General features: G+C 43.8%; 1 protein-coding gene across 13 annotated transcripts in view; it reads right to left on the reverse strand.

Moving 5' to 3' along the window:
* The window catches only part of cbfa2t3 (CBFA2/RUNX1 partner transcriptional co-repressor 3), a 211,687-nt gene that overhangs the window by 82,037 nt on the left and 111,277 nt on the right, over positions 1-18,373 (reverse strand). For 11 of the 13 annotated variants that reach the window (XM_063067303.1, XM_063067311.1, XM_063067301.1 and 8 more), the window contains 2 exons: positions 15,431-15,577; positions 1,616-1,860 (listed from right to left, as the gene is read on the reverse strand). In XM_063067303.1, the coding sequence (XP_062923373.1) occupies positions 1,616-1,860; positions 15,431-15,577 (392 nt within the window). The remainder of the gene's footprint in view (positions 1-1,615; positions 1,861-15,430; positions 15,578-18,373) is intronic. The other 2 variants (XM_063067314.1, XM_063067302.1) reach the window with 1 other exon arrangement.

Raw genomic sequence — 18,373 nt, forward strand, 5'->3', positions numbered from 1 at the left:
AAAGCGGGGAGTGGGGTGGGAGGAGGTAAAGATGTGTTTGGTGGTAAGATCCCATTGGAGATGGTGGAAGTTGTCGAGAATGACATGTTGGATGTGGAGACTCATTATGCAGTAGGTAAGGACAAGAGGAATTTATCCCTGTTAAGGCGGCGGGAAATTGGGGAAGTGGAGGACATGCGGATGAGGGCAGTATCAATGATGAAACCCCATTCTTTGAAGAAGGGGGAACATCTCTGATGTCCTGGAAAGGAAAACCACATCCTGGGAACAGATATGGCGAAGACAAAGGAACTGAGAAAAGAGAATAGCATTTTTACAGGAAACATGGTGGGAAGAGGTATAGTCAAGATAGCCGTGGGAATTGGTAGGTTTATAAAAGATGTTGATTGATAGCTTGTCTCCAGAGATGGAGACAGAGAACTGTCAGGGTGGAGGAGCAACACCTCATATTCCATATGGGTAGCCTCCAATTTGATAGCATGAACATTGATTTCTCCTGCCAGTAATTTTTTTTCTTTCCTCTTTTTCTATTCCCTACTTGAGCCTCTTACCTCTTCTCTTCACCTGCCTATCACCTCTTTCCCTAAAGCCCCTCTCCTTCTCTTTCTCTCATGATCCACTTCTCCTCTCCTATCAGATTTCTTTCTCTCCAACCCTTTACCTTTCCCACCCACCTTGGTTCATCTATCACCTTCCAGCTGTCCTCCTCTCCTCCTCCCACCTTCTTATTTTGCCATCTTTCCCTTCCTTTCCAGCCCTGAAGAAGGGTCTCGGCCTAAAATATTGACTGCTTATTCATTTCCATGGATGCTGCGTGACCGACTGAGTTCCTCCAGCATTTTGTGTGAACTCTAGACTTCCATCATCTGCAGAATCTCTTGTGTTTAAGAAGGTGTGTAGAATGCTTGCTCCATCCAATGAAAGCAACGAGTACAAGGGTTGGAATGCCAAGGCACAGCTGTTGGCGAGACTGGAATATTGTGTACAGGTCTGGTTGTCATTCTAGAGGAAGGATATGACTAAGCTAGAGAGGGTATGACAGGCTGTGGCTGAGACTGCGGAGCTTAAAGGAGGGAGACGGGATAAGCTGGGGCGATTGAGGATGAGGGGTAATTTTCCAGAGCTTTATAAGTTCACAAGTAGCATTGATAAGTTGGATTGTTACAGTCTTTTTCTCAGGTAGGGGAGCCTAAAACTAGAGGGCTTAGATTTAAAGTGAGGGGGCAAAAATTTAAAGGAGGTCTGAGGGGCAACTATTTCTCTCAGCAGATGGTGGGAATATGGAGTGAGCTGCCAGAGGAAGAAGTACAGGAAGGTAAAATAATGCAATTAAAAGACATTTTGGACAGGTTCATGGATAGGAAAGGTTTAGAGGAATATGGGCCAAATGCAGCAAATGAGACTAACTCAAAAAAAAATACCCTGGTTAGCATGGGTATTGGGCTGAATGGCCTTCTTCTGCACTGATTAACTCTACAACTCTATTATCAGTGTGTAGATTTTGCTTAGTGAACCCGTTTGGTGATGATGGACTAAACTAGAGGATCAACAGCAGGAAATTACGAACCGCAAAGCCCAACACCAAACTTCTAACACGCTCTCCAATTTCACCTACCACGAGTCCCAACACCAAGCTTCTGACGCGCTCTCCAATTTCTGGGGAGATGTCATTGGCGAACTGCTGCACGGTAGTCAGAAAGCGTTTCAATTTGGTGAGTTGTCTGGCTCCACATGTGCGAGGCAACTGCTGATTGGTAAGAGAGGCAGAAGTCGAGGTGGCAGGACCATCGCTGAGCCCTTTGGAGATAGACGGAGCTCCACTGACTGCAGTTGGCAGGTGACTGGTCCCATTCTTCCCTGCTGAGAGAATTGGAGAAAGATGCACAGTGAGACAGAATGTGCACGTCCATTCACATTACACTTGGAGACTGACCATGTGTCATTGCTAGGCTAATGGGGTCATTCAGTGCCTTTACTGCTGTGAAAAAGTACCATGTACAAAGGTATTAGGATGAGAGCTAGTCCACTCAGTCACTGCCGTAGCAGTAACATAATGCAGCAAGCTCCTCGATAGGGGAACACAGTAAACACCTGGTGTGCATTCTGAATGGGCCCCTAACCTTCTAACAAAACAGCCTGTATTGTAGATTAGGAGGCTGCAGTATCAACACCTTTTATTCAGGTGGGTGACTGCTGTGCAGATGACTCAGTATTTTGTTCTCCCCCTTGAAGAAATAACCAATCCCCCCAGCAGTAGCTCTACTCTCAAGTTTCCTTTGCAACTTGAAAGTTACCAAGGTACTTGTATGGGTTGTACCTCATGGAAAGATGTGAAAATCTCTTTAACACCTAATTCTGCTGCTTGTTCCTGTGTAAGCATACACCACTTCCGTGGCAATGGTTTACAGTTGCTATAAACAGCATCATTGCAAAAACTTTCACACACTGAAAAGGTGTCTCCTTACTACTGCTCATATTTCAGCCTCAAATTAGCAACATCAGTTAGAAAGTCCCCACCAGCCCCTGGTGAAAATTGCTTTGGCGTAATGCATTTCGTTCCCCATTTCAGCTTCTACTTCATAATGCCCTGCTGATATAGTTGCTCCAGCCTGCCGACTCCTCGTATCAGGCAGCATTCTTTGTACTCCCAAATTTCTGTAATTTTCAGGTTATAAAAAAGTTTTAAAAGTTCCTACTTCAGCTGCTTCCATTGCGCTTTTGTGTATGCTGACTGGGCACCACAGCAGCACAGTGCGACGATGTTACAGCTTGGGCCATGGGAGTTCAGCGTTCAGTCCCAGCGCCCTCCGTAAGGAGTCTATTGTCTATTGAGTCTCTATTTAACCTCCCCGTGGAATGCTTGGGATTTTTCCAGGTGCTTTGGTTTCCTCCTACAGTCCAAAGACATACCGGGTAGGTTAATTGGTCGTTGTAAATTGTCCCATGATTAGGTTAAGATCAAATTAGGCTTGTCAGGGGTTGCTGGGGTGGTGCGGTTCATAGGGCCAGAAGGGCCTATTCTGTGCTCTATCGCTAAATAAAATAAAAATAAGAATTCTCATCTCAACCTTGATTCTTTTGCTGATCACCTTCAGTCCGATAATGACCTTCCCGTTACTACACAGTCTTTCCTTACCTCAGTCTTTCCTGTTCTCCGATAATGACCTTCCCGTTACTACACAGTCTTTCCTTACCTGTCTTTCCTGTTCTCCGATAATGACCTTCCCGTTACTACACAGTCTTTCCTTACCTCAGTCTTTCCTGTTCTCCGATAATGACCCTCCCGTTACTACACAGTCTTTCCTTACCTCAGTTTTTTCCATGTTCTCTGATAATGACCTTCCCGTTACTACAGTCTTTCCTTATCTCAGTCTTTCCTGTTCTCCGATAATGACTTTCCCATTACTACACAGTCTTTCCTTACCTCAGTCTTTCCTGTTCTCCAATAATGACCTTCCTGTTACTATACAGTCTTTCCTTATCTCAGTCTTTCCCTGTTCTCCGATAATGACCTTCCCGTTACTATAGTCTTTCCTGTTCTCCGATAATGACTTTCCCATTACTACACAGTCTTTCCTTACCTCAGTCTTTCCTGTTCTCCAATAATGACCTTCCTGTTACTATACAGTCTTTCCTTATCTCAGTCTTTCCCTGTTCTCCGATAATGACCTTCCCGTTACTACAGTCTTTCCTGTTCTCCGATAATGATCTTCCCGTTACTACAGTCTTTCCTTATCTATTCCAACAAGATATTAAGAATAGCAGCTCAAGTTTTACTTAATAAATATCTAATTCTCCCAGTTCTGCTATCAATCCAAATCTGACCTCTCTGGGGAAACATTCAATTTCGGTTATTGTCACTTATAAATGAACTACCAACAGCACACAGCTCCATTCATCTAGTTCCATTGAAGTCAACCACTATCCAAACCTCGCACATATGTTTATGCCAGGAACCTCTTTCTCACTTCATAGATGCTGCCTGACTTGTTGATTATTTCTGACATTTTCCTTGTTTCAAAATTCAGCCATGCTATTTAACAGGCATCGAGGACAAACCAATTCTTGTTTTTATGTTTGGTAGAGAGAGAGCAGTGCTAATATTAAATATTGCAGCCTGGCGTGTAGCAATTAGTGTCACACTTTCCAACACCAGCAATCGTGGTTCAATTCGCACTGCTCTCTGTAAGGAGTTTGCATGTTCTCCCATGATCGCATGGATTCCCTTCATTTCCTCCCACAGGCCAAAGATAGACTGGTTAAGTGTGGGCATGCTCTGTTGGTGCCAGAAGCATGGCAACACTGGCGGGCTCTCCCCACACATACTCAGAAGTACATCTGAAAAATAAAGCTAATTTCTACACCAGTGTAGAAACAATCCATAGTCAGAATCCAGAATGATGAGAAGCTGACCCACCATCAGCCCAGAGTGCCCCCCATAAAAAGCTTTAAATCCCATCACCACTAGATTATCCCCCAGACTCTGTCCCTTGTACATACATCTCTGTGAATGTGGACCGTAGTTTAACAAGGGTGCTAGAACATGCATGAAATGAGACAAAAAGAAATCTGACTCCAACTCGTTTACTAATCATTGGTAAAACCCTCATATTCCATGGCTCAGGTGAGTGAAGTGTGTGTCGAGTCAGAGCCCTTCAGAAGTTGGGAGGGATGATAAAAGGGGCAGATTTGGGCAAGACTGGTCTTTGTGGACTGCATGGGTGCAGAAAGTGTTGGCGTCAGAGGCGCAGGAGGGAGAATATAAAAAGAGCAGTCTCGGGTAAAAGCAGTCTTTTCTTTGCGGCTCAGGTAGGCAGTCTACATATTGGGTCAGAGCCCTACGGAAGTCGGGAGAGATGATGGAAGGAGCAGATTCGGGCAAGACCGGTCTTTTTGGACTGAGTGGGCATGGAAAGTATTGGTGTCAGAGTCCTAACCTTAGCTGCAAATAAAAGAAGGGCCAGCTCAAGTGGAGTGGCCTTTGTCAGAATGAGCCAGCGATAGAGTGTGAAGACTTTGCTTAACAGGGAAAGGCATAGCTCAGAGCAGACGAGCCTTTTTCTTTGTTAATATGGAACAGTCAGGATGGAATGCTCCTGTCAGATGGGAGAACTGGGATACCTGACGATTTCCCTGATGATTACATCTGCGGGAAGTGTGCCTGACAGACCAGGTCAAGGAATTGAAGCTGGAGTTGGATGTACTCAACATCATTTGGGAGGCTGAAAATATTATAGACGGGACTTTTGAAGAGGTGGTCAAGAGTTCAGGCCTGTAGAGAGTAGATGGGTGACCACCACGAGCACTTAGGGGATTAATAAAGACGGTGCAGGGTTTCCCTGTGGCCATTCCCGTCAGCAACAAGTATAGCTATTTGGATACTGCTGGAGGAGGGGGATGACCCATCAGATCACGGCAGCAGCTACCAAGCTGGTGGCACTGTGCTGGCTCTGAGCCTCTGCAGGAAACGGTAAAGTCAGGCAGTACGGTAGTTATAGGGAACTTGATAGTTAGGGGGACAGAAAGGAGATTCTGTGGCTGCAAAGGAGACACCAGGATGGGGTGTTGCTTCCCTGGTGCTAAGATTCGTGATGTATCAGAGTGGCTGTGGGATATACTCAATGGGGGTGGTGAACAGCAAGAGGTTGTGGTGCATATTGGGACCAATAACATGGGCAGAAAGAGGGACGAGGCCTGATGCAGGGAGTATTTAGAGTTAGGAAAGAGGCTGAAGAGAGCAACCTCCAAGGGTGTAATCCCCAGATTACTCCCTGTGCAACGGGCCAGTGCAGGGAGGAAAGGGGTGACGGCAAGGATGCATGAGTGGCTGCAGAGATGGCACAAGGGATGGGGCTTCAAGTTTTTGGAGGATTGGAACCTTTTCTGGGGAAGGGATGACTTGTATAAGAAGGACGGGTTGCACCTGAATTGGAAGGGAACAAATACCCTGGCTGGAAGGTTTGCTGATGCTACACGGGAGAGTTTAAACTAGATCTGCAGGGAGCTGGGAACCGAAACCACAGGGCAGTAAGGGAAGGATCGGACCAGAAGGTAAATATCAGGGAAAATTTTGAAAAACAAAATCGAAAAAACAGGTATGTATGATGGGTCAGATAGTTTGAAGTGTGTATATGTTAATGCTGGTAAGGGTGATGATCTTAGAGCATGGATCAGGTCATGGAAATATGATGTTGTAGCCATTACTGAAACTTGATTGAGAGAGAGGGCAGGAATGGGTGATTAATGTACCAGGTTTCCTAAGTTTTAGAAAAGATAGAGGAGGAGGTAAAGTGGGAGTGGAGTTGCACTATTAATCAGGGACAATATCACTGCTGTACTCAGAGGAGACATAACGGAAGGGTAAGACACCGAGCCTATTGCAGATGAACACAGGAATGGGAAGGATGCAATGACACCGATGGGATTGCACTACAGACCCCGTAATAGCTACCGGGACATTGAGGAACAGATATAGATTCAGATGAAGGAAATGTGTGAAAATAAGAGGGTTGTTGTCATTGGGGATTTCAACTTCCCTAATATAAATTGGGATCTTCTTGGTGTAAGGGATTTAGATGGGGCTGAATTTGTTAAGTGTATCCCATAAGGTTTCTTAAATCAATATGTGGATGGTTCAACGAGAGGAGGGGCCGTACTGGACCTGGAGTTACACAAGTAGCCTGGCCAGATGACTGACTTTTCAGCAGATGAGAATTTAGGGAACAGTGACCACAACTCCTTATCTTTCGGGATAGTTATAGATAAGGATAGGTATGGTCCTAGTGGGAGAGATTTAAATTGGAGTAGGGCAAATAGCAAGACCAGGAACTAAGAAGAGTTCATTGGAACACGTTCTCTGGCATGTCCCCATCAGGCACAAGGCCATAAGACTACAAGACATAGGAGTAGAATTAGGTCATTCAGCCTATCAAACCTGCTCCACCATTCCATCATGGCTAATCCCGGATTCCACTCAACCCCATACACCTGCCTTCTCGCCATATCCTTTGATGTCCTGACTGATCAGGAAACGATCAGGCTAAAATATTCCTCCTATTCTGTTCTAAAAGGTCCCCCTCAATTTTGAGGCTGTGCCCTCCAGTTCTGGATACCCTCACCATAGGAAACATCCTCTCCACATCCACCTTATCTAGTCCTTTCAACATTTGGTAGCTTTCAAAGAGGTCCTATTCCCAACATCCTTCTAACTTCCAGTGAATACAGGCTCAAAGCTGCCAAACACTCCTCATATGTTAAACCCTTCATCCCAGAGTCATCCTCGTGAACCTCCTCTGGACTTTCTCCAACGACAACACATCTTTTCTGAGTTATGGGGCTCAAAACTATTGACAATACTTTAAGTGTGACCTGACTAGTGTCTTATAAAGGCTCATCATCTCTTTGCTTTATATTCTATTCCCCTTTACATAAATGCCAACATAACATTTGTCTTCTTTACCACAGACTCAACCTGCAAATTAACTTGCTGGGAGTCTTGCATGAGGACTCCAAAGACCCTCTGCATGTCTGATGTTTGAACCCATTTAGATAATAGTCTGTACAATTGTTCCTTTTACCAAAATACATTATAGTACATTTCCCATCACTGAATTCCATCTGCCACTTTTTTGCTCATTCTTCCAACTTGTCTAAGTCTTGCTGCAATTGCATTGCTTCCTCAGCACTACCTACCCCTCCACAGAACTTTGCCACAAAGCCATCAATTCCATTACCTAAATCATTGACAAACAATGTGAAAAGTAGGGGTCCCAATATTGGCCCCTGAGGAACACCACTAGTCACTGGCAGCTCCTTTTATTCCCACTCACTGCCTCCTGCCTGTCAGCCATTCCTCTATTCATGCTAGTATCTTTCCTGTAACACCATAGGATTTTATCTTGTTAAACAACCTCATGTGTGGCACCTTATCAAATGCCTTCTGAAAATCTAAGTAAACACCATCCACTGCCCTCCTTTGTCCACCTGCTTGTTACTTCCTTGAAGAATTCTAACAGATTTGCCAGGCAAGATTTCCCTTTACAGAAACCGTTCTGACTTTGACTTATTTTAGCATTAGTCTCCAAGCAACTCAAAACCTCATCATTGATAATAGACTCCAACACTTTCCCAACCACTGAGTTTAGGATAATTAGCCTATAATTCCTTTTGCCTTCCTCCTTTCCTAAAGAGTGGAGCATCATTTGCAATCTTCCAATTCTCCACGGCCATGGAGAATCAAATGATTCTTGAAAGATCATGACCAATATCTCTTCAGCAACCTCTCCCAGGATTCTGGGATGTAGTCCACCTGGTCAAGGTGACTTGTTCACATTAAGACCTTGGTGCTTGCCTAGCACTTCTTCCTTTGTAATAGCAATGGCACTCTCTCACAGACTTCTGGCACACTGCTAGTGTCTTCCACAGTGAAGACAGATGCATAGTACCCATTAAGTTCATCTGTCATTTCTTTGTCCCCCATTACTACCTCACCAGCATCATTTTCCAGTGGTCCAATATCAACTTTCACCTCAAAGTTGCTGGTGAACGCAGCAAGCCAGGCAGCATCTCTGGGAAGAGGTACAGTCGACGTTTCAGGCCAAGACCCTTCGTCAGGACTAACTGAAGAAGAGTTAGTAAGAGATTTGAAAGTGTGAGGGGGAGGGGGAGATCCAAAATGATAGGAGAAGACAGGAGGGGGAGGGATGGAGCCAAGAGCTGGGCAGGTGATTGGCAAAGGGGATATGAGAGGATCATGGGACAGGAGGTCCGGGGAGAAAGACAAGGTGGGGGGGGAACCCAGAGAAACCCCGAGTGGCCACACATTTTAATTCCACATCCCATTCCCATTCTGACATGTCTATCCACGGCCTCCTCTACTGTAAAGATGAAGCCACACTCAGGTTGGAGGAACAACACCTTATATTCCGTCTGGGTAGCCTCCAACCTGATGGCATGAACATCGACTTCTCTAACTTCCGCTAATGCCCCACCTCCCCCACGTACCCCATCTGTTATTTATTTTTATACACACATTCTTTCTCTCACTCTCCTTTTTCTCCCTCTGTCTCTCTGAATATACCCCTTGCCCATCCTCTGGGTTCCCCCCCTGCTTGTCTTTCTCCCCGGACCTCCTGTCCCATGATCCTCTCGTAACCCCTTTGCCAATCACCTGCCCAGCTCTTGGCTCCATCCCTCCCCCTCCTGTCTTCTCCTATCATTTTGGATCTCCCCCTCCCCCTCACACTTTCAAATCTCTTACTAACTCTTCCTTCAGTTAGTCCTGACGAAGGGTTTCGGCCTGAAACGTCGACTGTACCTCTTCCCAGAGATGCTGTCTGGCCTGCTGCATTCACCAGCAACTCTGATGTGTGTTGCTTGAATTTCCAGCATCTGCAGAATTCCTGTTGTTTGCGTTTTTAAAAATCAACTTTCACCTCCCGTTTACTCTTTATATAACTGAAAAAACTTTTGGTATCTTGCTTTACATTATTGTCTAGTCTGCATCATATTTCATCTTTTCCCTTTTTATATCTTTTTTAGTTGCCTTTTGTTGGATTTTAAAAGCTTCCCAATCACCCAACTTCCCACTCACTTTTGCTCCCTTATATATCCTTTCCTTGCCTTTTATGCAGTCCTTAACTTCCCTTATCAGCCACGGTTGCCTACCCCTGCCATTTGAGAACGTCTTCCTCTATGGGACATATCTATCCTGCACCTTGTGAACTATTCCCAGCCATCTCTGCTCTACCATCATCCCTGCCAGTATCCTCCTCCAATGCCCCTGGGCAAGCTCCTCTTTCATGCCTCTGTAATTCCCTTTATTCCATTGTGATACTGATACATGTGACTTGTGCTTCTCCCTCTCAAACAGCGGTACGAATTCAATCATATTTTAATCACTTCCTCCTAAGGGTTCCTTTACGTTAAGCTCCCTAATAAGATCTGGGTTATTACACAACACCCAATTAAAGATAGCCTTTCCCCAAGTAGGCTCAAACACAAGCTGCTCTAAAAAGCCATCTCAAAGGCATTCAACAAATTCCCTCTCTTGTGATCCAACACCAACCTGATTTTCCTAATTTCCTTGCATATTAAAGTCCCCCATTACAATTGTGTCATTACCCTGATTACATGCCTTTCCCAGCTCCATTTGCAATCTTAACTGCACATCTTGACTACTATTTGGAGGCCTGTATATGATTCCCATAATGGTTCTTTTTAACCCTTGCAGTTTCTTAACTCCACCCACAAAGATTCAACATTCTCTGACTCTATGTCACCTCTTTCTAAAGACGTAATTCCATCTCTTGCCAACGCAGCCACACCACCACCTAGGCCTTCCTACCTGTCCTTTTGATACAAAGTATATCCTTATTTTGAATGCTATGCACATTTAAATACAGCACCTTCAGTCCTGCATTCTTCATCCTTTTGAATTTTGTCTCTGTGGTACAATTTCCCACTTGCCCCAGGAGGTCCCAATTATCCAGAAATCACGATTTCTAGCTGCACACCGTGTTTCCTTTTCATGTCCACAGAATTGCTTATCTGCCCCCCTGACGATAGAGTCCTCTATTACTACTGCCATTGTCCTTCTGAGCCACAGGCCCAGACTCAGTTACAGAGGCATGGCCACTGTTGCTCCCCCCAGGTAGGTCGCTCCCCCTAAGAGTACTCATTGTTGAGGGTCTTTAAAGATCAATTGCCCCGAGTACAGGAAAAGTATGTTCCTGTGGGAAGGAAAGGTGGAATTGGAAAGATTAGAGGACCTTGGATATCCAGAGGGGTGATGAATTTAGTCAAGAAGAAAAAGGAAAAGTATGTAACGCTTCAGAAGTCAATGCTGAGTGAATACATATGTTAGACCAGTCAGAGGTCAAGGTTGGGCTTCCGAAGGAGTATTAAGGTTGATAAATCCCCAGGCCTGATGGGATTTGCCCCATGTTATTGAAGGAGGTAAGACCCGAGATGGCTGGGCCCTTGACCAGTATCATTGTGTCCTCTCTAGCCAAACACGAGGTCCTGGAGGACTGGCGAGTGGCTAATTTTGTACCTCTATTCACAGTGCCTATAAGAAGTATTCATCCCCCTTGGAAGTTTTCCTGTTTTATTGTTTTACAACATTAAATCACAATGGATTTAATCTGGCTTTTTTTGACACTGATCAACAAAAAAAGACCCTTGTGTCAAAGTGAAAGTAGATCACTACAAAGTGTTCTAAATTAATTACAAATATCAAACTCAAAATAATTGATTGCATAGGCATTCACCCCCTTCAAAGTCAGTATTTAGTAGATTCACTTTTGGCAGCAATTACAGCCTTGTGTCTGTGTGGATAGGTCTCTATCCGCTTTGCACATCTGGACACTGTAATTTTTCCGCATTCTTCTTTATAAAACTGCTCAAGATCTGTCAGATTGCAAGGGGATCATGAGTGAACAGCCCTTTTCAACTTCAGCCACAAATTTTCAATTGGATTGACGTCTGGACTCTGACTTGGCCATCCAGGACATTAACTTTGTTGTTTTAAGCCATTCCTGTGTAGCTTTGGCTTTATGCTTGAGGTCATTTCTTGCTAGAAAACAAATCTCCCAAGTCACGGTTCTCTTGCAGACTGCATCAGGTTTTCCTCTAGGATTTCCCTGTATTTTGCTGCATTCATTTTACCCTCTACCTTCACAAGCCTTCCAGGGTCTGCTGCAGTGAAGCATTGCCACAGTATGATGCAGTTACCATCATGTTTCATGGAAGGGATGGTGTGTTTTTGACAATGTGCAGTATTTGGCTTACACCAAACATAGCGTTTAGTCAAAAAGCTCAATTTTGGTTTCATCAGACCATAGAACCTTCTTTCAGATGATTTCCATACATTAGACATGGGAGCAAGAATTAGACTGTTCAGCCCAAGTCTTCTGGCAAACTCTAGCTGAAACTTCATGTGAGATTTTTCAACAGTGGCTTTCCCTTCGCCACTCTCCCATAAAGCTGTGACTGGTGAAGCACCTGGGCAACAGTTGTTGTATGAACAGTCTCTCCCATCTCAATCACTGAAGCTTGTAACTCCTCCAGAGTTGTCATAGGTCACTTGTTGGCCTCCCTCATTAATCCCCTTCTTGCACGGTCACTCAGTTTTTGATGACAGCCTACTCTGGGCAAACTTACAGCTGTGCCATATCGTTCCCATTTCTTGATGATTGACTTAACTGTACGCCAAAGGATATTCAGTGACTTGGAAATTTTATTGTATCCATCTCCTACATTGTGCTTTTCAATACAGTTTACACAGAGTTGCTTGGAGTGTTCTTTTGTCTTCATGGTGTAGTTTTTGCCAGGATATGGACTCACCAGCAGTTGGACCTTCCAGATCCAGGTGTATTTTTACTACAATCAAGTGAAACACCTTAACCACAAAATACTCTGCAGATGCTGGGGTCAAAGCAACACTCACAACACACTGGAGGAACTCAGCAGGTTGGGCAGCATCCATGGAAACGATCAGTCAATGTTTCGGGCCGAGACCCTTCATCCCCTCTTCCTGGACACCCTGCCCGGGCCTTCTACCTGCACTCGATCTTTTCATCTCCAACTGTCATCGAGACATCAACCGTCTCAACTTCACCACTCCTCTCTCCTATTCCAACCTCACTCCCTCTGAACGCACTGCCCTCCACTCTCTCAGCACTAATCCCAACCTCACCATCAAACCCGCAGACAAAGGTGGTGCCGTAGTAGTCAGGCGGACGGACCTCTACCTCACTGAGACCAAACGGCAGCTCTCTGACACCTCCTCTTACTTACATCAAACCATCATATCTTGTACCATCACCACCCTTATTAATTCCAGACCTTCCATCCTCAGCCACAAAATTCATAATTCCCACACCCCACACTGCTCAGTTTTACCTCCTCCCCAAGACCTACAAGCCTGACTGCCCCGGTAGACCCATAGTTTCTGCCTGCTCCTGCTCCATCAAACTTGTATCTGCCTACCTGGACTCCATTTTGTCACCCATAGTTCAGTCCCTCCCCACCTACATCCGGGATACATCCCATGCCCTCCACCTCTTCAATAACTTTCAGTTCCCTGGTCCCAACTGCTTCATTTTCACTATGGATGTCCAATCCTTATACACTTCCATTCCCCATCAAAAAGGCCTCAAAGCCCTCCGCTACTTTCTGGACAATAGACCTCACCAGTTCCCCACCATCATCACCCTCCTCCGGTTGGCGGAACTGGTTCTCACACTTAATAACTTCTCTTTTGGCTCTTCCCACTTTCTTCAGACCAAGGGTGTAGCTATGGGCACTCGCATGGGACCCAGCTATGCCTGCCTCTTCGTTGGTTAAGTGAAACACCTTGACTGAACACAGTGATCTCCATTTAATTAATTATGTGACTTCTAAAATCAATTGGCTACACCAGTGATGATTTGGTTTGTCATATTAAAGGGGGTGAATACTTATGCAATCAATTATTTTGTGTTTCATATTGGTAATTAATGTAGATCACTTTGTAGAGATCTGTTTTCACTTTGACACAAAAGAGTCTTTTTCTGTTGATCAGTGCCAAACAAAGCCAAATTAAATCCACTGTGATTCAATGATATTAAGCAATAAAACATGAAAAACTTCCGGGGGGGGAGGGTAAATACTTTTTATAGGCACTATAAGAAAGAAACAGGGGAAAATCCTGGGAGATATAGATTGGTGAGTCTCACACCAATTGTGGGGAAATTCATAAAAAAAATTCTTGGGGATAGGATCCCTGAGCATTTGGAAACCTGTGGCCTGATTATGGAAAGCAAGCAAGGCTTTGAGCTTTGGCAGGTTGTGCTTTACCAACTATTGAGTTTTTTGACAAGGTAACAAAAGAGATTGATGAGGGTAGGGCAGTAGATGTTGCCTACATGGATTTTAGTAAGGCGTTTGACCAAGTCCCTTATGGGAAGCTAATCCAGAAGATTAAGATGCATGGGGTCTACAGCGAATCGGCTGTTTGGATTCAGAATTGGCTTGCACATAGAAAAGAGAGGGTCATAGTCAAAGGGAATTATTCAAGCTGGATGCTTACAATTAGTGGAGTTCGGCACGGATCTGTGCTGGGACCTCTGATGTATATAAATGACCCAGATGAAAATATAGATGGGTGGTTTAGTGGAGTTGTGGATAGCGTAGAAGACTGGCAAAGAATACAGCACAATATAGATCAGTTGCAGATATGGACTGAGAAATGGCAGATGGAGTTTAACCCAGATAAATGTAAGCAGTTGCACCATGGTAGGGCAAATTCAAGCAGACAATACATCGTTACGTGTAAGATCTTTAATGCTGTTGCTGAGCAGAGAGAGCTTGGGATCCAAGTTCATAGTTCCTTGAAAGTGGCTACACAGATCGATAAGGTGGTTAAAAAAAGCTTATGAAATGCTTGCTTTTATTAGTTGAGGCATTGAGTTCAAAAGCCAGGAGGTTATATTGCAACTTTATAAAATTCTGGTTAGGCCACAACTGGAGCATTGTGTACAGTTCTGGTCGCCCATACGAATGCTGAGGCTTTGGAGGGGGGGGGGTGAAGAAGAGGTTTACCAGGATGCTGCCTGGTTTAGAGGGCACGTGCTATCATGAGAGGCTGGATAAACCTGGGGTGTTTTCTCTGGAATGCTGAAGGCTGAGGGGAGATCTGATAGAGGTTTACAGGATTATGGGAGGCATGGATAGAGTAGACAGAGAATACATGTTTCCCAGAGTTGAAATGTCTAATACCAGAGGGCGTGAATTGAAGGGTTAAGAGGGATGTGAGGGGTAAGTTATTTTATCCAGAGTGGTGGATGCCTGGAATGTGCTGCCTGGGATGGTGGTAAAGCTAAATACATTAGAGGCTTTTAAGAGATGTTCCAATGGGCACATGGATGTGAGGAAGATGGAGGGATATGGACATGGTGTAGGGAGGAAGAATAAGTGTTTGGCTGTTTTTGATTTCCTTTTCAGCTGGTCCAGCACAACATTGTGGGCTGAATGGCATGTTCCTGTGCTGTAAACTTCTGTGTTCTATGTCTTCTGGGCCACTGCCTCCCACCTGTACATTACTGTATGGCCATTCAGAAAACCCTTGAAACTGTAAAGAAGTCAGTTTGTACTTGCAGTCATGCTTTTCAGCAAATCTCACGCTGTTGCTTGACTCGTTTATAGTACAACTCCCATTTAGAAGACATGCAGATCTTTGTGAGGAAATCTTTGTAACGTTAATTATTCTTGGCCCATCCTCTCCTTATGCCTTGGCACACCATTTCCTTATTCCCCGGTCTCCCGTTCTCAGAACCTTCCAACTCATCGCAATCTGTGTCCTGCGCTGTGACCCTCCATAGTGATCGTACCCTAGGCTGCTTTGCGCACCTATGTTGCTACTAATAATCGTTATATTGGCATAACTCACTGGCTGTAGGAGAGAAGGAAATGTTTCGAGCAAGTCCCTGTATAATGGTAGGAGGCAGTGGCGGCATTGCTGGTGGTGTCGCTTGGGACTGAGTTTTAACATCGGCAGGAGAATCTGGCATTGTTCCAAGTTTTATTCTTCTACTGCCTGTGGGAACAAGAAAATGGTACATTGTAAACTGCCTGCAGATTAGTGAATATACCAACATGTACTAGTGAGACAGAACATTTGCACAAGAGCTGCAGAAGGGAAAAGGAAAAGGGCAGGATTTGAGGTGTTATAGAATATATTTTGTTACAATTCTGATGTGTAAGAAATGTGTTTTGCACATCATCAGCAGGGTTCCCCCAGCCTCTCTATAGTTCCACGAATTACAAATTCAGCACAGAAAACAGTGCAACTCTGATCCACTGGGAACACAGGATATCTAAACCTGAAGTGGAAGTGAGCAACCGGGGTAATATGGACAGGAGAAAGGAAATGTAATCATTCTAACCATAAAATCAATTGAATGAAGCTTCAATCAATCCCAACAATCACATTGTTGGACCAACACCAGCTCAGATATCCCCATGATCCCTGGCAATGAGGCTGGATGCTTTGTGACATAGCTTATCTCCAACGAAACAAAGTTGTCTACACGAGTGCAGTTGCAATCTTGATATCATCTAAAAGAAAACCATTTCTCTAGATTAAATCCCCTTCGATTGAATCTATTATCCACTTCCAACTCCACCAACGTACTATGGACACTAACTACAAGGTGCAGAGCATTAACTTCTGACTCCTGCAATTGTAAAGAATAGAAACAGTGATATTTCACACGGTCTTTAGCACACGTCAATGAATATATGTCGTGGAGGACTGGACAGCCAAACTATGTTGGAAGAGAAAAGTCTACAGATGCTGGAGTAGCTCACCAGTTACTGACTGATGCAGGGTCTCTAAGTTCAAGATAAATTCATTATTAAAGTGTATATATATATATATATATATATATATATATATATCACCATATACAACCCTGAGATTCAATTTCTTGCGGGCATACACAGTAAATGCAAGAAACATAATAGAAATGATGAAAGACCACAACCAAAATGACAAACAACAAAAGACAACAAATTGTGCAACTACAAAAGAGAAAATAATAATAAATAAATAAATAAGCAATAAATATCAAGAACCTGAGATGAAGTGTTCTTGAAAGCAAGTGGACAGACTATGGCAACAGTTCTGTAATGGGGCGAGTCAGATTGAGTGAAGTTATCCTCTCTGGTTCGAGAGCAATTACTGCTCCTGAAAGCCAGTGCTGTGAGTCCTGAGACTCCCGTAACTTCTTCCTGATGGCAACAGTGGGATGAGAGTGTGGTCTGGATAGTGGGGGTCCTTGATAATGGATGCTGCTTTCCTGCAACAGCACTCCATGTAGATGTGCTCAATGGTGGGGAGGGTTTTTACCCGTGATGGACTGAGCCGTATTCACTACTTTTTTGTAGCCTTTTTCGTTCAAGGGCATTGGTTCCATACCAGGCTATGATGCAACCAGTCAACATATTCTGCATATCACACCTATAGAAGTTTGTCAAAGTTCTAGATGTCATGCCAAATCTTCACAAGCTTCTAAGGAAGTGGAGACGCTGCTGTGCTTTCTTTGTAATGACACTTCCAAACTGAACCCATGGTGGAAGCAAAATGTCAAATAAAGCTCTGTTGGGAGGGCTACGCTGAAAACCAGTAGAACCTGAACTGAAGTTGTAAAGTCAGTAAATCGTGGTACAAAGCAGCCCACTGGGTTCAGTAGTAATGTTCACACCTTCTCTACATCTACCTTCTGTGTTTCTTCATTGGTGACCATATAACTCCCTTTTGTTGTGCACCATCAGCTTTTTTGTTATTTAAACTTTCCTGACTTCCAACTCACCGTCAACCTTTCCTTGTCACATTTTTCCACATCTCCCTCTCTCTCGACATCTGAAAACTCTTCACCTTTAACTTTTTATATTTCTGATTTTTAAAAATTCACTGGTCTGAGAAGTTAATTCTGTTTCCCTGGCTACAGGAGCAGCCTCACCTGAACCTGTGTTTGGTTTTAGCTCAGCTTTCTAATTTCCACTGTATTGTGTAATTCCATATCGGATGTAATAAATTCAACCTCTACCTCTCCCCTTTCCAGGTGATGTTCCCACAGCAAATGATCTTACTTTAAGGATTCTTTATCTTGTTATTTCATGTTCTCATTATTTATTAATATTTATTTATATTTGCAGTTGCACAGTTTGTTGTTTTCTATGCTCTACTCAATCTTTCATTGAGTCTGTTTACTGTTACTATTCTATAGATTTGCTGAGGACACCTGCATGAAAAGGGATCTCAGTGTTGTAAGTGGAGACGCATACGTACTCTGATAATAAAATTTACTTTGGACTTTGAACTTTGAAATGTTACTTCTTTCAGGTTGTGAGATGCATCCATTCGATTTGCAAATAAAATACCAATCTTCTGGTCACTCACCTTCCAGTGAGGTGGACCTCTGTCATTGATATTGAACTAAATATAACCTCAAGGAACAGAACTAACAGACATATTAGAGGCTTCGAAATTCAACAATGAGGTTCAAAGATGTCAGATGAGTAACTTTTGCAATAATCGTTTTAACTTTGGACTTCCAACATACAATGTATTTCATGATATAATTTCAGAGAAAATTCTGCTTCATTGATTTGAAACTTCTCAATAATTTCCTTTGGAGTTTTAGGTGTGAAATGGTGATAAACTTATGCCTCTTTCAGTTTGTGAGATTCATCCATTCGGTCTGCAAATACACACTTGTCTTTTATTACCTATCTCGATGTACATTGTCATTTAACCTTTCCAACACACACAAGATGCTGGAACTAGCTCAGCAGGCCAGGCAGCATCTACGGAAAAGAGTAAACAGTT

Source organism: Mobula hypostoma, chromosome 14 (assembly GCF_963921235.1).
Source record: "Mobula hypostoma chromosome 14, sMobHyp1.1, whole genome shotgun sequence".
Classification (NCBI taxonomy): domain Eukaryota; kingdom Metazoa; phylum Chordata; class Chondrichthyes; order Myliobatiformes; family Myliobatidae; genus Mobula; species Mobula hypostoma.